Source organism: Bidens hawaiensis, unplaced genomic scaffold, assembly GCF_021521415.1.
Source record: "Bidens hawaiensis isolate Kalapana, Puna unplaced genomic scaffold, B.hawaiensis_p1.1 tig00001032_1, whole genome shotgun sequence".
Taxonomy (NCBI): domain Eukaryota; kingdom Viridiplantae; phylum Streptophyta; class Magnoliopsida; order Asterales; family Asteraceae; genus Bidens; species Bidens hawaiensis.
In genome coordinates, this window is record NW_027491060.1 from 1,610,686 (window position 1) to 1,631,665 (window position 20,980).

The 20,980-nt window shown below is 35.2% G+C and overlaps 3 protein-coding genes across 7 annotated transcripts in view; 1 reads left to right on the forward strand and 2 right to left on the reverse strand.

The window, feature by feature from the left end:
- The window catches only part of LOC143553188 (uncharacterized), a 233,343-nt gene that overhangs the window by 58,971 nt on the left and 153,392 nt on the right, over nt 1–20,980 (forward strand). The gene's annotated exons all lie outside the window — the stretch shown is intronic.
- LOC143555747 (egg cell-secreted protein 1.5-like) lies at nt 855–1,476 on the reverse strand. Its single transcript, XM_077045253.1, has one exon. It carries the CDS (start codon nt 1,455–1,457, stop codon nt 855–857), a length of 603 nt encoding a protein of 200 aa, XP_076901368.1. The 5' UTR covers nt 1,458–1,476.
- On the reverse strand, nt 2,303–11,515 carry LOC143554701 (uncharacterized). Of its 5 annotated transcripts, XM_077044421.1 has the most exons (13): nt 11,235–11,514; nt 11,048–11,163; nt 7,072–10,428; nt 5,874–6,969; nt 5,502–5,792; nt 5,318–5,422; nt 5,167–5,229; nt 4,978–5,097; nt 4,689–4,889; nt 4,380–4,481; nt 3,329–3,517; nt 3,016–3,246; nt 2,303–2,815 (listed from the first exon to the last, which is right to left on the reverse strand). In XM_077044421.1, the coding sequence occupies exons 2-13, from the start codon at nt 11,159–11,161 to the stop codon at nt 2,796–2,798; spliced, it is 5,889 nt and encodes a 1,962-aa protein (XP_076900536.1). In that variant the 5' UTR covers nt 11,162–11,163; nt 11,235–11,514; the 3' UTR covers nt 2,303–2,795. The 5 variants fall into 5 exon arrangements, with proteins under 5 accessions (XP_076900536.1, XP_076900543.1, XP_076900528.1 ...); XM_077044428.1 differs by having other exon boundaries at nt 5,318–5,358; nt 5,564–5,792; nt 5,874–10,428; nt 11,235–11,515; XM_077044413.1 differs by having other exon boundaries at nt 4,689–4,874; nt 5,874–10,428.

Genomic DNA, 20,980 nt, shown 5'->3' on the forward strand with positions numbered 1-20,980 from the left:
CCAACACATAAACAAAGATTGACAAAATCCAAATTAGTAATAATAAACGTTCTAAAAAAGTAGTAACAATAATAATAAAATTTTCTAGAGAGTATTGGTGATCGGTCATAACACATAACTTGTCATCAATAGAAAAGACAAAAAATGAATTTTTAAACCATCTTTCAGTCAATTCCCAGTAATATATTGATCTCCGAGTATAAATCTTTGATAATTATACGAGCACCACTCACATGCAGATGCCATTTGTCATGTTCACCATACTTTATGTTTGTACCAACTTCAAAATTATTAAATGATGCATTTCAAAATGCTACACCGTATCTAATAAAATCATATTGTAGTACATTAAAAACTACAGCACCTTACTTTTTCACGAGTCATTTTGCTAGATATATCAATCCAATATTTTTTTGTATTTCATAGTTCTAAAGTTAATTATCTTTCTAGATATTTTTGTTGAACTTTTTATAAAAATATATGAGACGCATGGTTGAAAGTAGTTTAAATACATTATAGATAAAAGCTAATGCATTTAGGTATAATATCTTTTTAGTAAAAAGAAGTTAATAAAGCAACAAAGTTTAAAAAAGAATATTTGATAACGAAGACATTAGATTATATATGCTATAAATTTTTTAGGGCGTGTTCGGTTTACGGAACTTTTTTGAATGAATTGGAATTGGAATGTTCAAAAAATTTATAATGTGTTTGTTTGGTAACTTGTTTAATGGAATTGGAATTATCCACATCTCCTCTCAACTCAAGAGAAATTTACTTGACATTTCATGATTAAAGTGCTTGAATTTCTTTATTAATTTTTAGCATCAAAACTCATATGTTTTTACATAATGTCAAGTGCTAGGACCCTTAATCATAACCGGTTGTGGCAACGGTGCACCACCACAATAACCTTGAAGAACATCACCTTCCTCAGAAGTGAAACCAAGAGAAGTAAGCATCGAAGGCCAGCACCCATAAGTTATTGTACGAATGGCTCTACAACAATCGATCGACAAGTAAGTCTCTCCATTGACAAAGAAAAGTACAATCTCATTCGTGCACGAATTCAACTCTAGTAGTGCATTCCAACAGTCCACTAGCCCACCACTATCTTTTTCGCCTTGAAGCCTGACAACACGGCCTTCTTCGTGATGCATTTTACGAGCCGTTGAACAGACTTGGAGAGTAACAAGGCTTGTTAGAAGTAGTGTGATGGGAAGAGCCCTAATTGAAGCCATGATTGTAATATTTATAGGGTTATAGTGAACTACATGCGACACTATGTGCATGGTGTATATATATAGAGCATCTAGTAAATGAATAATCAATATTATATATAACATACAAGAGATGGGCAAATTAAGACGCTTAAGTTTTAAGTAATTTACAATATAATCAACATATGGTACAACTACAAAGCATAATAAATAAGGGCAAAATAGATTTTTAAGCATAAATTCAGAAGTGAACTTTTAAATTCATCTAATATATTTACAATTTTTTATCCTAAACTTTTATTAAATACAAGAATATTTATAATTTTGCCCCCTAATCTTTAACCATTTATTACCAATTATTTTAATTTTAAACCAACTTTCCCCCACGATTTTTAAGTCGACATAACTTTTTCGTACGTAAATATTTTTTAGAAAATGTTGCATCATAAAAACGAGCATTTTATTCTCTTTAAGTTGAGTATGATATTGTTGGAGTTTTTTTAAGTTAAAAAATCAACATTTTACGTATGAGTGTTCCAAGGCCAGTTTTGATGGTTTAAGTTAAACATGCGAGCCTAACTATTAGTAACGATTATTTGTCATCGAAAATAGTAACTAAACAGTAGAAAATTGAAACCGAAAGTTAAAGAAAAAAACAATCGTTAACCTAACCGATGATCGATTTAAACGGTTGTAAGGTTTCAAACCGAACCATGAACTCCCATAACTGTTACGTGATTACCAGAGTCTATGTTCAAACACCCGCTTCATCGCGCGGGAATTCATCTAGTACTTATTAAATAAAATAAAACTAATGAATGATTTAATGAAAGAAACCCAAAAGATTTAAAGCTAACAATAGAACCGCCCAAGTAAATGACTAAAATTTATTAGTCATCAAAAAATTAATGGTTGATTTAATTTTTAATGAAAGACATCCAAAAGATTAAAAAACTACTTAGAGCCAACTTCTTTCATTACATTAGTTAATTAGTAAACATAAACATACTCTCTTTAATAATATACATGTATGCCAAGAAAACATAAGTCTGATCATATGAACACACATGATTGTATAATATGGCGTGATCATCATGTTATGACTTTAGCAGGCATTCATGCACGGTAAAAACATTGCGAGTGATCAGTCACCGTCAACTATCGACCTTTAAAACCCGCATACTAATATAGAAACAGTTTTTAACTACAGGTCCAATGATGGTAGAAACTTGAGTAAAATCAAATCAGAGAACCAGATCTGACGCAACTTGTTTTGACAAGCTATGTAAAACTTGACTAAAATCAAATCAGAGAACCCAACCTGACTAACTTGGTTTGCTGTTCATAATAAAAATCCATAGTTTAAAAATAAGGTAACTCAAAATGCACCTTAACAGTTAGCTACACAAGGAAATACAGGGTCAGTTTACGCTACATATAGTCAAATATACAAATCAAAACAGTTATTTGACTTCTTCGACTAGACACAAATTCCCTATCTACTTCAACATAATCTATGTGCTGGTCACATCACTTGCTAGAACATTGAGTCTTCCCTCTGTAATCATGCATGCCCTACAATTCGAACACATCGGCTAAAAAATATGTTACAATACATTAACTTCCTGATTATTATTATTATTATTATTATTATTATTATTTTAAGAAATATTAAGCAAGATGATCATTCCCGAACCATAAGTAGAAAGATACCCGAACAAAAAGTGACAGTTTAGTTATTGTACGGTTATGAAAATCTATAAAAACTGGAACATCAGTTACGAATTCTCATTACCTGTATCGAAGGTTAACTCGTCATCAGCTTTTGGCACCTTCATTTGAGTAACTTCCTTTTCAAACTGGCAAGTTGAGTTGTCTTTCGAACCAGAAACATGATGACTCGTTTCTGCTGCTACATTTGAAAATTCAGGTTGTTTGGTCTCAAATGAGCCTTCTACTTCATCTTCAAAAAACTCTGAATAATCGTCAAAGCTTGTATCTCGTACAGCATCGCCTTGTGTTACACCTACAAACAGGTTATAGTTATAGCCTGTTTAACGGCTCAAATGGATATCAAATCAAATAATTACAATAGGTGAGGAACTAACCACCAAAATCTTTTGACAGGCTATTATCCCACTGGTGATTAAACTGATGTACTTCAGTTCTGCTTGACCCGATATCTTCATTACCCCTACTGTCAGAGAATGTGGAGTTGACCACATCGCTCTTATTGTCATTTATGTGGCTTGTTTTGGAAGTGCCTGGTGTTGTAAACAATGATTTCAAAGACGAGTCTGCATTTTGGACAGAAAGGATAACCATTAGCTATTATTGTATATACAGAGAGCATTTTCAACACATGGTTTGTCTTGACTGGTCAATATATAGTAAGCTTATTAATCAAATATTTTATGAAAGTAGATGGCCAACTGGTCAATTATGTTCGGGCTACAACGTGGGACTTTTAAATTCATGCTGAAATATGAAGGGTTGAGGTGACCCAAAACAAGTTTAGGCTCACTTAACTTATAAAAATAAGCGAGCCTAGAAGAGTTTTGGGACAACCCAATCCAAAGTGTTTTAACAAGAATTAAAATCCCACATTTTGCCAACTCCTTAAGATATCTAAAGATAGACCATAAAGTGATCTTGGTTGGCAAAATCAAGAGCCGCCTCCTGATTCAAGTGGTTGCTCAAGTTGTAGATCATGATTTCACAGACGAATATGCACTTGCAATAAGAAAATGGCAAGCTTTCATTGCTAAAAAAACCACGATGTCGGTAAGCAAAGACTATTACAGGTAAATTAGAGCTGGCAATTTCAACTCATTTTCTAATGAAACGGTTCATTATGGTTATATGCTTAACTGATTAAAAGAGTGCAATGCTAGAAGGATATATTAAAAAAAGAAAAGGATCAAGATGAGTCGAACATAGGTCAAGCATATAACCACCAAAGTTACTTTATTAGAAGGATTAGATACAAAATATATGTTGTAGTTGTAACCATAGTTAATTTTATATTTAATTCAAAATATATGTTTTAGTTGTAATCATGTTTAATGCAATCAACGAAACTCTTCAATAATTTTTCTTAACACCACTTGGTGTAAATATGAACCCATTTTGCCAACTTAGATATATAAATAAACATACAATTATCTTGGTTGGCAAGTTTAGTGGCATCATCCTGACTGTCTCCTGTGTTATTGGTTCGAGTAGCGCCTGGCGTTTTAAACATAGATTTAAAAGGTGTACCTACACAAAAAAAAACAATCAGCGTTCATTTGCGAAACTTAATATAACATTAGTAGCCAGAAGTGGTAACTTCAACTTGTCTACTTATGAGTTGCTCAATTTGGATTGTGACTCAACTCAAATGAGTAAAACAAAAACTTAACTAAAAGAGGGATGGCTAAAAGTCTACCCAAACCTCCTACTTCATTGTTTTAGGTTTTAACTAACCAGACCAGTTGAAATCGTCTGTCATATCTGCTGAATTGGAATATTCTTTCAGAATATTATCTTGGTCAGAATTTCCATCATCAGCGTTTCTAGAATCCTTCTCCAATTTCCTTACTGAATTGGTCAAACAGGCTGCAAGACCAGAACTATCTTCTATGGAACTTGTGCTAGCAGAAGCTTGGAAATCTGAATCCTGAACATCTGTTGATAAACAATCATAAACGGTTATGAACTGTTTATTATGTGTATGGCATAATTATGTAAAAGTTATCAAACTTATCAACTTTACCTCTTTTGCTTTTACCCTCCGCATCAGCACCTCCTTTTGCTGAAACTGGTTCATCAAGTTCATCCATTGCAAGATCGTAGTCCCCCCAATCCACAGAAGTACCAAAACTTCGGGGTTCATCTATTGAAATACCCACATCATTTAAGCATTCTAAATGAATGATATACAAAGATAAGAGATGCAAACTACCTTGCTTAGTTCTAGCATTTTCCATAATAGTCAGTATATCTGATTCAGCATCATTAACAAGAGCTGTCAACAAGAGAAAAAAATGCATTTAATAAACAATAAAATTGAAACTGAAGGTAGACAAAAACAAAGAAATATGAAATAGTCTCACATTCTCCCTTCTTATATGCCATTTGAAAACTTTCTTGTGTAATCAGACTTTCATGAGCATCAAAATCTCCCATAAGTTGATTTGAGTTTACACCAACAATAGTAGCTGAGGATAACATAGAATATTTCAAGTAACCAGATACATATACATAACAAAACCCCTTTAATAAAATAAATAGCCTTACATTCTCCTTTTGTATATGAGATCGGGGAGGCCTCTTCTCTAGTTGGGTCCTCATGAGCTTTTATATGGGAACCACCTTCCTTGAATTCGTCAGTGTCCAAATCATCATAAGTTGTTGCTGCCTGTTTGTCGTCTAACGTGAGGTCATTCCCTCTACTGGTCTCTACCTCTACTTTTGTCTGTTCAATTCTCACATCAGAAGAAATACCCTTGCTTTCATTTGGCTGAAAACCTTCATCAAATTCAAACAAATTCTGCTTATTTTCATCGTCACCTTCATTATCCATGTCATCTGCAAAATGAAAGCATAAAGTTGATCAAAAGCACATCTTAAGAGAGCATTACTATGAATGATGTCCAAATTAACACATACCTGTATCACTCAACATACTAGAGACGGCATCCTTATTTTTGTCTACTACTGACTCGTCCAGAGCATCAACACTTAATATTGTATCACCTTCAGGTGCGTCTTTACTCATTACTAAATCAGATTCTCCATCACATAGAACATCTGGTTCTTGCTCACAAGATTTAACTAAGACTTCATCCGCCAAAGGTACACTTGCATTCTGAGCTGGCATTGAATTATCATCCTCAACATCTACATCTATAGCAAGACTATCATTGCTTGCTAACTGATTGCGTTCAGACAGACTATCATTGTTTGTTGTTTGATTATGTTCAGATTCTCCATCCTGTACGTTATTGTCATCATCTAAGACACGCTCAATGTCAATGTCAACGTTTTTATTGGCATTCGGCAGTTCTGAACCAGTTTCGAGATCTTGAGGCTGATTTATATCAGCATCTTGAACATCACCCTTGCCTATCATAGGAGTACCAAGCATATCCACATGGGGCTTCCTGTCAGAAACAGCATTATCACACTCGCCACCACCATTGCCTGAGAAAGGATTCTCCTGAACATCAACCCTATTCCCAGAATCAGGCTCAGGCATCAATGTTTTCTGAGCACTAGCACTCTCATCGTCATCATACTGTTCACCTTCATCAGCAACATCATGTCTATCAGCAGAAAAAAATTGAACTGAGGAATCACAGTTATTGTCAACAGCCTCCTCCACTACAACTGTCTTGCCAACAGAAACAAGTGGTTCCTCAATCATCACATCATTTTGCAATCCCTTTAAACTAGATCTTAATTCTGTTGAATGCATCTCCTTTTCTCTGGCATCAGGTCTCTCTGACTTAAGGGCTGATGTCTCCAAATTTACAGCTTCAGTAAGCAGCTCAGATTCCAGATAACCCTCATCATTCTGATTCTGTACAGGCACAGTCTCAGCAGTATCTGCCATTGGGACAGGGGTCATTTTAACATGAGAAAGATTCTCTCCTAATGAAGTTTCAGCATCAAGATTTTGTGATTCCAGAGGGTTTTGCTGCTTTTCACTGGACAAATTTTCAGTCATTGATTTTTCATTACAAGCACCTGCGTCTTCCATAACCTCCCCAGAGGCATTCTCCTCTGTGACTATGGTTGGCAACCTAGGAGACTCTGAAGCTGATAAATCACCCAATGTTTGACCAGTTCCTGCATCTTCCATAACCTCCACAGAGGCATTCTCCTCCACAGAAACTATATTCTCCTCCACGACTATGGTTGGCAACCTAGTAGACTCTGAAGCTGATAAATCACCTAATATTTGACCTGTTACTTCTTTAGAAATTTCAGATCCAACTCCTATGGTGTCACCATCTGAATTGGGTTGGACCTCTGCAACTTCAGGTGAGTTCATCTGAATATCATCTAAAGGTTCTTCAACTTCAGATTGAACCCCTATGGTGTTAACATCTGGATTGACCCCAACTTCTGCAACTTCAGGTGCAGACATCTGAACCTCATCAAGAGGTTGTTTAACGTCAGCTATGGTGTCACCATCTGTATTGGGCTGGACCTCTGCAACTTCAGGTGACCTAATCTGAACATCATCTAAAGGTTCTTCAACTTCAGATAGAACCCCTATGGGGTCAACATCTGGACTGACCCCAACTTCAGCAACTTCAGGTGCAGTCATCCGAACCTCATCAAGAGGTTGTTTAACTTCAGCTATGGTGTCATCATCTGAATTGGGCTGGACCTCTGCAACTTCAGGTGAGCCCATCTGAACATCATCTAAAGGTTGTTTAACTTCAGATTGAACTCCTACGGTGTCAACATCTGGATTGACCACAGCTTCTACAACTTCAGGTGCAGACATCTGAACATCATCAAGAGGTTGTTTAACTTCAGCTATGGTGTCACCATCTGAACTGGCCTGGACCTCTGAAACTTCAGGTGAGCTCAACTGAACATCATCTAAAGGTTGTTTAACTTCAGATTGAACCCCTACTGTGTCAACATCTGGATTGACCACAACTTCTGCAACTTCAGGTGCAGACGTCTGAACCTCATCAAGAGGTTGTTTAACTTCAGCCTGATCTCCTGTGGTGCCAACATCTGAAGTGAGCCCGGCTTCTGCAACTTCAGGTGACGACATCTGAACCTGAGCATCAGGTTGTTTAACTTCCGACTGAACTTCTATATTGCCAACACCTGTAGTGGGCCCGGCTTCTGTAACTTTAGGTGTAGCCACCTCAGCATCATGAAGAGGTTTTTTATGAGCTGACTGGCGTGTCTGCTTCATTTTAACGGCCTCTGAAAAACTGCCTGCTGCATTTCCATCATGTTTGACTCCCCTGCGAGTAATTCGCCCTGGGGCTGTATTGACAGCTGAATCATGTCTAAATTGTGCAGCTTTTGGTGAGAACAATTGAGCTTCTGCAATAGGTTGTCCTTTGATGGTGCTACGTGTAAACCGCCTACCAGATTTATCAATGGCAGGAGTGACCTCAGCCTCGTTAACTTCTTCATCAAGTTTTAAATTCTTCATTTTTGCAACTGGGGTCCACTCTTTACCGGAATTAGCAATATGGTCCTCGGAATCAGTTTGTTTAGCCTCACTTAACTTGGCCTTCTTTTTAGAACGACTATCACGAACAATTGCACCACTTCTTATTGCAGAGCTCCTTCCTTTTGACATAGGCTTCTTGAAACTACTCTCAACCTGTTTTTTAGCAACAGATTTTCCTTCACTTTTACTTGCACTGCGTGTAGAACTTTTTGTAGATTTTTCAATAAACGGATCTTCAATAATTGGGGTTCCTTTTCGTTTCCTAGATTTAGGACTCTCAGCAACAGATTTTCCTTCACTTCTACTAGCACTGTGTGTAGAATTCTTTGGAGATTTGTCAATGATCGAATCTTCAATAATGGAGGCTCTTCGTTGCCTAGATTTAGGAGTCTCAGCAACCGATTTTCCTTCACTTCTACTAGCACTCCGTGTAGAACTTTTTGGAGATTTTTCAATAATCGGATCTTCAATAATGGGAGTTCTTCGTTTGCTAGATTTAGGAGTCTCAGCAACAAATTTTCCTTCACTTCTACTAGCACTGCGTGTAGAACATTTTGGAGATTCAATAATCCGATCTTCCTTAATAGGGGTTTGTCTTTGTTTCAGAGATCTAGGAGTCCCATTAGTTACTTCTTTATCTTCAAAACTGCCAGATAGGCCTTTTGACTGATTCTTTCCAACAGTAGGTGACTCGACGGTCTTACTTGCTTTTTGGACAACCGATTTCCGCCTGGTGTTCGTTCTAGTTGGATGGTTCACAGCCTCTTCAACTTTTTCAGTCTGCAAAACAGACTTTCTTCTATTAACATTATTCTTACCTTCATGCTTTAACGTTTCTACAGGCTGTTGAATCTCCACTTTGCTAGCTTTGTTTTTATTCCTTCCAGAAGTTTCCTTTGCCAGAGGAGCTTTGGACCGTGTAACTCTACTTTTATTAGCCATTTCCTTTTTGTCACTTTCATCTTCAACCACAGTCTCCGCCCCTCTGGTCCTAAACAATTTCCTCTTTCTAGTTTCTTGTTTATCTACTAGAGCAACATCACTCGAGTTGTTACTCGAGTCAGTAGCTTTCATTTCTCTTCTAGTTCTTTTCTTATCAGTTTGAGTATTATTGGTAACTTTGTTTTCAATATCTTCCTTTATTGTTTGTCTTCTAGACCTTGTAGCTCTTACTGGAACGTCAGAGGGCTCAACATTTTGTTCCACTGATTTCACTTGCTTACCACTCTTTTTCTCGGGATTTGCATCACTAACTGTACCACCCTCCATCAAGGTTTGTGCTTTACACCTTGTAACTCTAACACGAGCAGCCACAGTTCCCTCAACTGTTTCAGTTTCTTCATTAACCTCTTTGACCTTTGACCTTGTAACTTTACCAACATTTACTTCAGTTTCTTTATCTACAACAGTTTCCTTTTCAACATCTTTTGCCCCCCTTCTACCTTTCTTCTTTTGATTATTTGTACTGACAACTTCCTTTGCTGATGATTGCACCCTGGACCTAGTAACCTTAACAGGAATTTGTCCACTATCATCATTTAACTCAACAGCGGTGTTATTATCATCAATTGTAGTACCACCTTTGGCCTTTGACCTTGTAACTTTACCAACATTTACTTCAGTTTCTTCATCTACAACAGTTTCCTTCTCAACATTTTTTGCCCCCCTTCTACCTTTCTTCTTTTCATTATTTGTACTAACAACTTCCTTTGCTGATGATTGCACCCTGGACCTAGTAACCTTAACAGGAATTTGTTCACTATCATCATTCAGCTCAACGGTAGGGTCATTATCATCAACCTTCTTTGCCATCGATTTCCTCCGAGTTTTTGTTTGTGTAACCACATCCTTCTGTTTTTCACCAGGTCGTTGCTCGTATTCAACCAAATCATTATTTGGACTAAACCTAACTTTCTTTGCTTGCCTTTTCAGTTCCGCAAGTTCACCCTCGTCTGCAGTTTCGGCAGGACTCTTCATACAAGTCCTCTGCCGTGTTTTTTGCTTCGGCTTTTCCTGGATTTAAATTATTGTATGTAAAAAGAGAATAATTAGCAGACAGAAAAATCCCCATATTCACTAGAACATGACTTAGAGATCTAAAATCACTACATACACTTAACAAGTGACATTGATGAATTGGTATTACAGATGTATAAGCATGCATGTAAAAAAATATAAATATATATGAAAAAAAAAAAAAACTCTTTCTATCAACAAATTCTGTTGAAAATTGTAACAAAAAAATGACATGCATTACTAATTGTTACATTAAGTTATGTATCTTACATAAGTTATGTATCATGCTATAATCATATTATGTTAAACATACTTTTCAAATCTTTTATCCTCAGGGGGTGTTTGGGATGCTTATTTTAAGCAACTTATAGTATTAGCTTTTGAAAAAGTTAAAACGTGTTTGTTATTGTGTGTTATTGTGAGGAGATAAGTTAATAAGTTAAAGTTATAACTTATAAGGAGGTCAAATAACACTTCATATATTATACAAATTAAACTACACAGTTTGAGTGAAATGTCACAATTATAGTTCTCAAACACAAAGTGTATACAATCATCGTAATAATAATAATAATAATAGTAATAATAATAATAATTACAAAACATGAAAAATTACATTGAAAAGTGCAGAGAGCTTATCAGCCAAAACGGAATTGGCAGAATTGGCAGGAATATTATGCTCCTTGCACAGCGCTTGGAGCTCTTTCCTCTTCAAACTATGATAATCCATCTCTGCAACACAACGCCACAAAATCCTCAATCAGTACACAATAATCCGTCAAATTACAACAATCGAGTCGTACCTGAGATAGAGATTAAGCGTTGGCTTGAATTAATTGAACAGTGGACCAGAAATGAACACAAGAACTAGATCTGTGGATTTGAAATTTGAATTGAGTGAAATTAGGGTTCCCGCTCTCGTAAAAGGGGAAAATTGATGATTTAGATTTTAGGGTTGAGATCTGTTTGTGGTTATATTAAGGAGAGCGTGAGTGAGTTTACACTGTCGTACTGCTCGCCACGTGGAGTGGATTGACGGTCAGGATCTGTTTGAGTCTCACTTTTGGCTTTTGTTTTTTTTCAGAGCTTATCCACGTTACCAACAACCGACTCAGAAATACAAGGAATATATTTTTTATTATTTACTTTTGTTTTATCACGGAAATCAACAGTTTTCTATTGTTTTAAAATAATGATTAAAGAAATATATAGAAATTACGGCACCTCACCATGAGAGCTAGTGTCCACTTGTATAAATAATTGGTATTTTATTTGGCAATGCTAAAGCCCGGAGGGCCGGTTTCGAGAAGGCGAAAATTGTTTTGGGTCTTAAGTAAAATGAACATTTTGTTTGGTTTAAACAATTTAATTTTAAACGAGCTCACTTGATTATGATTTGAGTTGCGTAAAAAAATTTGTATAAAAATAAGTTTAAAATGTCTCAAATAAAACTAGAACCCACAACCTTTTGTTTAAATGTCATACCTCTTGCCACTAGATCAAGTAAGTGATTATGTAATTGTGTTTAAACATTGATTATACATTTTTTTTTCATAAAAGTAAATATAATTTATTTGTTTTTTTAAAAAAAATTTCAGGCCAATGGCCGTCGACTAACCAGCCATACCCTATAGCCGGCCTTGGCCCCACGTTGTCGATCCCGGACGTTGAGACGATAAGTCGACGTGAATTCGGTTTCAGTTAGCTTTAAGGCGGTGGGTCTACACAAATTCGGTCAGTTTCTCTCACGTTCGTTAAGGTATCGAAACGAAAAAAAAACAAAATTGACTTTCGGTTAGTTTTCGTTACGTTCGTTATGGTACTTGACTAACACAAACGTTGTGAGTCTACGCGAATCTGGTCGGTTTACATCACATTTGTTACGGTATCAGAACAAAAACAAAAATAAATTGGCATTCAGTTAGTTTTCATTATGTTTGTTACAGTACTGGAATCAAACAAAACAAAAAAATACCAGACCAATAAAGGTGAGGAGCTCACACGTAATAAGCAGTAGAAAGGGGAAAATGAGTAACTATTAATACTCTAGTAGTTTTTGTGAGGGGTTGAAGTTTGGTTTTAATATATACTAGGATTTATGACCCGCGCTTCGCGACGAGACCAGTGAACCGAACAAAAAAACACACGCCAAAACGTTAAACCATGTACGTGTCGCGAGTTGACGTGAAATCATCCTGTATCAGGTTACGACATAGGAACTAAACAAAATAAATAAACCCGTCAATGCCAAAATAACATAAATTATCATATGTAAAACAAAAAAACCGGCGGCACGCTATAGCTGCGAACCTGTACAAATTATGTCAGTATCGGCGGCACCAACACAATTTCGTAAACATGAATTTCTAAGCAAAAAAACATATTTTAAATGCACGGTATCAAACGTCGAAGTGTGGATATAAAAACATGTGATGACAGAATATTTTTAAATCATGATAAAAGTTTCGGTCATTGTAAGACTAGCTATAAAAAATACGAAAGTAAAGTTTACAAAAAAATAGTCTAAACGATAAATAAAACATCTAAAGCCAACACTTGCCCAAGTTTAAAATTTAAAATTTTAGTTTGTAAATTTTATAATTAGTTGAAAAAAAAAGTCAAGTAAAGGGAATAACGTATAGATCTTTAATGTATTTTTTAAAAAAAGTTATAATATATATAAATATAAATAATAAATATACAGTAAAAGTTAATTAATATAATATAATAAAATACTTTAAAATTGAATAGTACTGTTGTGAGGGAAAGAAACTACTTTTTAATATGCATACTAATGTTTAATATAAAACCAGGATTTGTAAATCGAGTTTTAAAGTGTAATTATTGGTGGGTAATTTTGATACGGTGTAAGCTATCGAGTATATACGCGTTTAGCATTCGAAATGTTTTGGATCCACACAAATACATGAGATTCACAATGAAAAAGGCAAAATTGTTTCATGTTACATGGTTACTATTTGGTGTAAGTGATTAGAGGTGATAAAAATGTTTGTTTTTTTTTGGATCCGTGATAAGTCTAGTTTTAAATTGTTGACTTGGGAGTAGTGAAGTGACTTTATATTGTAGACTTTGTTGTTTCTTGTTTATTTTTGTAATTGGTGGACCTTCTGTTCGATATAGATTCTTGCCATGTTTTCTTTGTGGGATTATAAAATTTTTTTTGTTTCTTTCAAATAAAAACGTGTAACTATTTGTTATTTGTTATAAAAAAAAGTTTAATTTGAAAATAAGCTAAGCACAAACTCTATAAGATATGTTTATAATTATAATTATATACTTGATAGAGGGTGCTTTCTAAAGTGTAAGGCCCCGTTACCGGTAGCCCTACTTTCGTGTTGGATTTACTCATAAACGCAGTTCTAAATATCAGAGTTAATCAAAAAATTCGCGGAACATTGAAAACATTCAAACCATTACATTCCATAACCATAATTCTGGTCTTATCGAGCATTCATAGTCATTTAAAAACAAAACATAGTCTTTTAAAATAAAACATCATAGCAAAATTTTCAGATGCCAGCTTCGTCCAACTCTGCCATGTGTCCTCCTCAAGCTACCTGCCTCGTTCTACTCAGCTGCGTGCATACTAAAAGTCAGCTACGCTGAGTGAGTTCTAGTTAATCACATACTCATACAATACCTTCTTACATTTCATACTTAACTTCTTAACTTTCTTTCATACACACATAAGTGCATATACTTTCATTCTTACCTTCATACTTTCTTTACATACATAATCATACGTTTTAAAGAACCTTTCGCCCTATAACCTCACAGATGTTATAAGGGTATGGTCCCTGACATCACAGATATTATAAGGGTCTGGTCCCTAACATCACATATATTATAACGGTCTGGTCCCTAACATCACAGATATTATTAGGGTCCGGTCCCTTTGTTTCGTGTAACTGTACCGTACCTGTTCATACATACTTTCCTTGACAATACGTGCAATCTCCGAAGAGCGTTCACGTACCATCATCATACATACATACATTATGCATACATTATATATTCATACATACATCATATCTTTCATCATACTTATCAATCATATCTTAACTACCACCTGGCGGTTCATGCAATATCCGAAGATCGTTCACGCACCGTCAAGCAATCATCATACATAAATCATACAAGGCATACACTTACCACTTAAGATAAGTGTATTAACTATCACATCGAGTATGCACACAGCCCCGAAAACATAACAAGGAAGTGGGGCTAGAAACTCACCTGAATCCTGTTACGCTCTCCGTTAATCGTTATTCCCTTCTTGAGCTGTGCACGGCTAACTGTATAATATTTACACGTATCAATTAACTACTACTACTCATGTTGTATTTCTATCTTTATATAACCCACAACGAACAGGGGTCCGGGGGCAGCGCCCCTGGCAGCGGGGTCTAGGGGCGGTAGCCCCTAGCAGGGTTCAAGGGGCAGAGCCTCTGGCTGGGGTCGAGCTGCCAGGTCAGCTTGGAAAAATTTTATTTCCATTAACTGTCGTAACACATTTTCTATTAACATTTGAATCGTTAATTAATTTGCTACTTAAAAGTTCAAGGGCCTAATTGTAATTGAAACATTCTTTTCTAAGTCTAGGGACTGTTCTGTCATTCTTTCAAAGTTCTGATCGTTAAGATGCTCTTTAGCGAATTGGTGTTCATTCGTTACTTCTGTCCTTCATAACGAACTGGCTAATCAGTTACCTCATAACGAATTGGCCTTTTTAGCGAATTGGACCCTCATAGCGAACCAGTCCTCATAACGAATCAAACCTTATAACGAACTGGTCGACATACGAATTGGACTTAACGAACTGAAGCTAGTTCGTCAGTCTTTCCTTAACGAATTAGTACACGAATCAAAGCTAGTTCGTTATATTCCCTTAGACGAATCAGCTAGCGAATCGCTTCTAATTCGTCAATTACTCCCTAGCGAACTAGCGTTAGGTCAGGGGATGTCAGAACATTCCCTGACACCCGTAACCTCGTATTAACTTTTCCGGCGCCGCCATTGCCGGAAAGCCGCCGGTAAAGCGCGAACTCCCCGGAAAAACGGGTTTTAACTCGTTTTTCGCCGTTTTTCGCCCCGTTCGATCCAGATCTGAGCTAGGGTGATCTGGATTTAAGCGGTTAAACGGTGTCGGCTCGTCGTTTCGCAACTATATCTAACGGGTTAAGCTCATACAATATAATACTATCATTACCTCGGGTCGGTTCTCGGTTTCCTTCTTGATATCGGTTTAGAGAGAGAGATAACTAGAGAGAGAATCTTAAGTGTGTGTTTTGGATGGTGTAAGGGATATGTGTAAATGAATTAAATGGAGGATTAAGGGTATATATATTTTTGATCATGGGCTTAAGCCCATGGTCTTTCCTTCATTCCTCCATAACCCATATCCATTTACCCAACACAAGTCCATCTCGTATCTTATTCAACTAAACCGATAACGACCCGTTATAAAATAAACGAACTTTATTTTATTAGTATAACCGAAAGTAGGATGTTACATAAAGACCCTGAAATATCCTATAACTCAGGGTTGGTCCCTGGGGGTAACTGGGTGGTTGACGGTCACAGGCCTAAAATTTTTTTCTAAGAAAAATTATATGTATTTTTATTAAAAACAATATGTATATTTAATGTTTAAACTTAATTACATAATAACTAGCTTGGTTTAGTGGCAAACATGTATTATATCCAACCAAAAGATTATAGGTTTTAGTATCATTCGAGACATGTTTAGTCATATATACAAAAATACTTACACAACACAAATTATAACCAAGTAAACTTATATAAAAAATAAATTGTTTAAACCCTACAAAATACTCATTTTACTTAAGTCCTAAATTTTTTTTGCCTTCGGCCTAAAACTTATTTTGCTTTCTCAGAGCCAGCCCTGCTATAACTCTACCTATCTTGTACCACTATGTCATTTTACTTACGAGTGGCATGGTTTGATTATTAGGCCAGGCCGATTACTAGTCGGTTTTGGTTTCATTTTAAATTTGGTTCGGTTTTTGATTACTGAATGTTAATAAATGTATTCTATAAATGTATAGCATAAGCTATGTTAAATATAAAATTCAACAGTTTAAAACAAAACTTACTTATAAAAAACATAATCGAGTTCAAAGCCGTTACAAAATTTCAAACCCACTTTTTCTTTAATCATAGGACCGTGTTGTGATTTTAACTCAAAAAGAAAACCCTAACAAAGTTATGATTTCAAACGAGAAAGGGAACTGACCCAGACACCTATATATGATTCGAGTGAGCTTCTCTCTTTGGCGGACGATGAGATGCACTTATGGCAACGTAGTTCGAATGCGGATGATGTCACACCCCGACCAAATGCGGAACATGCCGGGGTGCAACGTGATTGGACAAATACACAAGACACTGTTTAAAGTGACAATATTCATTTAACTCATTTTATTTCAACAAATCGATAAACAACACTTCTCGTCTACACAAACAAATTGAATACAAGTAATAATTATATTGTTCGTTTTGCTAATATCCTAAAGGTCTTGGTAACGTTTTCCGTCAAGCACCCGAGTCAACAAAAGTCAAACCTGTAACATTTCCTAAAATAAAGTTTGTCAACACAAAGGTTTGTGAGAAATTCATAAGTTTGAGCATATAAGTGTATAGTATGAAAATCCACAAAACTTGTATACAAAACAATAAATAAGAGCTATAAACTGGAATAAATAGTTATCGCTAAACAAGTTAGCGACGCCTAGCTATTGGCAATTAGTCTAGGATTTTATGACAGTTGCTAATAAGCTTACATTAGCACCACCTAGCTACAAGGGGATGCCGAGTAGTCTAGGATTTATAGTTATCGTTAACAGTATACGTTAACGACACCTTGCCATTGCCAAATGGTATAGGATTTATAGTTTCACCATCCAAAAGCTGTAAACACATAGTCAAATAAGCATACAACACCAAATCGAGCAATTATTCAAGTAAGGTATACAATCACGTTTGTGGGTTTAAGATGCAAGTAATTAAAGCATTTAGTTTGATAAATATGAATTGTCACCCTAAAACGAAAGATGAAAAAAGGGGTATGAAAGTATTCACCTTGATTGATGAATTGAGAACTAATTAATGATGGACATATAGAAAGCTTGTGAACAAAACGAACGAATCCGACTTGAAACGATAAACGCCTTAGCTAAAAATAAATAATGTAATATATTAATGAACTTGAAACCATAATGAAACTATAATGGAAACATTGAGTGAGAAGGTTCGGTTGTTAATCGGATTACCGGTTAGTTTGTTAATGATTATGGACTCGTACTTAATTGGTAATTTAAGATAATATATTATTATTTTATTGGGCTTTTAAATAGCTAAATTAATATTAAAAGAGACAAGACGGGTTTTAAATCAAGGGTTTGATTTTATAAAAATGAATTGATAATAAAGTTTATAATAATATTATTAATGATTAGATAGTAATGATAATAATAATGCTAAAAGATATGTTGGATATATATATATATAGGATAATGATGTTAACAATAAAAACAATAATCATTTTTAATAATACTAATATAGTATAATAATTATAACAATAATTATTATTAATAATACTAATATTAATAGTTATAGAATAGAAATCTTGGTATTAATATAATGTTGTTGATAAAAAAATGGTAATAATAGTAAATAATATTGATAGTAATAACGATATCATACTCGATACGGGTTCGGATTTTAAACGAGTTCACTAAATAAATATAATAATATCATTGCTAATAATAAATGATAAAAATATAATTTTTTATAAATAATAATAATATGATCTTTAATTAAGAATATTAACAACTTTAATATTTATAATAATAATAATGATAGTATAATAATAATATTAATAATGAATATATATATATATATATATTAGTAAGTTTAATATAATAATACTAATAACAATTTTTATGTAATAATATTAGTACTAATAATAACCGAAATTTGTTAAGTATAAAAACAACACCAAAACCGGTTTAGAATGAGACTCGAACCCGAGACCTTTCGTTTATCCACTTATGTACAAACCAACCGAACCTAAATAATTAAACACATAAGAACTTAATATATCCATTACCCGCTCGTTTATCTTTTCCCCAAATTTCAAAACAATCTATACACACCCAATTCGTTTCAAAGTATTTAACCAAAAATATAACCGATACTACCAAAACAATTATTAACAATTTAAATCTGAAAATCAAAAGATGAAAACTAATAATACCAAAACCCCAAATCAATTTACCTATTAACTGTTCACGAGTCGTGGATCTATACCGGGAAGTAAACGAACCGAAGCCGCTGGAGACGAAGCAATAGCAGCCGTCGGAAAACGAAGGCCGAGAGAGACGAGAGAGAGATGAGAGAGAGAGACGAAGAGAGATATAGATAGAGAGGGAGCCGAGAGAGAGAGGGAGCAGAGAGAGATTGTGAGGCACGACGGTGTACCGGCGGCGGCTTCTCGCCGGAATTCCGAGCTCACCGGAAAAACGAGCCGAGGGGAAAGGGAAAAGGGTGGCTGCGGGTTCCAGTGATGTTAGGGCGGCTGATGATGGTGGGGGTTTGGTGGTGGTGCATCGGAGGTGGTGGCCGGAGGTCCGTCGTCGGAGCTCGCCGGAAAACGGCTCAAGGAGGGGGGGGCTGGTATAAAATGTTTTAGGTTTAGGGTTTTCTTCTTTATATAAATATTACATATTCACAATTGAGACCCTCCAAGTTTCAATAAATATTTAAAGTGAGTTTAAAAGTTTCCAAGGCCTAATACAACTTTGAAAACTCAGTTTGAACCTTTATGTTTTTCTTAATGACACTATAATATGGCAAACATTGGTTTATTTATGATCGAGGTCTATAATAATATTATATAATAATTAAATAAGTTTCTAAAAAAAGTTGAGTCGGGTTTGCATAATAAAAGTTTGCAACACAAATACTACTCGAGGCTCAAATTTGACGGATGTCACAGATGATGAGAAAATAAGAGATTGAGATTTGATAGTGACGTCTAAACTTTTAGGTTAAATTGATAGTTGGTCATACTTGGATAATAAAACAAAAACCAGTTAACCCAAAAGTTGGACTGAAATGTAAATTTGTTAATAGACCATACCTTAACTATCATGTTAAATTGCTCATGGGCCACACTTGAGATTTGCTAATCGGTTCGGTTATAAAAAATGACTAACCAAATCGAAAAATCGGTTATCCTAAAAATAAAAACAAGTTAACGTCTATTAATGTTTCGGTTCAAATTTTCCGGTTAGTTCGGTTTCAGTTTTATGCTTATCCCTGTTTTTAACCATGAATTAGCGTGAACTACCCATCTTTAACAGCACCACTATTATTTCAAGTACCTTGCACCCTACACTTATTTTTTTAATAATAAAACATAGATAAACTTTCAGTAAAAATAAAAAAAATACATAATTCAAACTTTAAAATATATGTAAAAATTCCAAGGTCATCCATATTTGCTTGCACTACCACACCTTCATCTTGGGCTTGCTCTCTTTAACATGATTACCATGACCTAAATTTTGTTCTTGCGTTTTTTGGCACAAAATCTTAATAATCATCCTCGTCATGATCATAATAAAGCGGGAGGGGACATTCGTCATTGCCTTGTGGTTGATAAGTTGTGCTTTTCATCACATACGGGCCAATCGACTCAAAAGTCATTTGGTCTTCCAAAAGGCATTAATTTTTGGCCATGTGCAGTGAAACTAAGAGGTCTTCACGTTATCAAACAACCATATCATTGGAACAAATACATTTGTGGACGTGTGTGTTGTGTAAGCATTTGTTGCGATTGATTTTGATTTGGAGTTGACCTCGGATCACTTCTCTTGATCTAGAACCACCTCTCCTTGCACCAACTCAATATATCTTGCTTCCATCATTTTTTTAACACATTGAGAATTTTAGGGTGTGAATATTGGTAGAAAATATAAGTATTAAGTGAATTTAATGGATAAAACAAGGTATATTCAAAAGGTTAATAAATATTTGTTTCTTAAATTTTCCAACGAGTTTTTAGCCATTATTCAAGGTTACAATTAACAATACAACCCAATAACTAGTACTCAAACCGGCTTCTCATCCGCCCTACCCGATTCGGTGGCGCGATATAGCTGATCGTCATATGGCATACCCCGTAGGGTACTTGACGGTGCCACTACCCCATAATGAATTTTATATTTCATTGTTTGAAACCAAAAACCTACATGTGTTGATTTGTATTAGACCTTAACCACCTTCTATCATGTTAAACCGCCTCTTTTCAAGCCGACATCTCAAAATTTATTACTTAGAGCATTCACATCCCATTCTTCATCCCCATCTCTATAATTACACTACAAAACACTACATTTCTCTTTTCTGTTTAATTAAATAATATTTTTATCATACAGTTTTCTCTCCTCTACTCACAACCAATCCAACAAATATTAAAAAATAAAAAGGGGCAAACAAAGTT

Bases quoted from the DNA above. Each gene is read 5' to 3' on its own strand.
- LOC143555747 (XM_077045253.1), bottom strand. From the start codon at position 1,457: ATGCTTAAAAATCTATTTTGCCCTTATTTATTATGCTTTGTAGTTGTA.
- LOC143554701 (XM_077044398.1), bottom strand. From the start codon at position 11,161: ATGGATTATCATAGTTTGAAGAGGAAAGAGCTCCAAGCGCTGTGCAAG. The intron at 5,230-5,317 runs GTGAGACTATTT...TCTTGTTGACAG, and splicing joins GGCATATAAGAAGGGAGAAT to CTCTTGTTAATGATGCTGAA. The intron at 2,816-3,015 runs GTAATGAGAATT...CATATTTTTTAG, and splicing joins CGAGTTAACCTTCGATACAG to CCGATGTGTTCGAATTGTAG.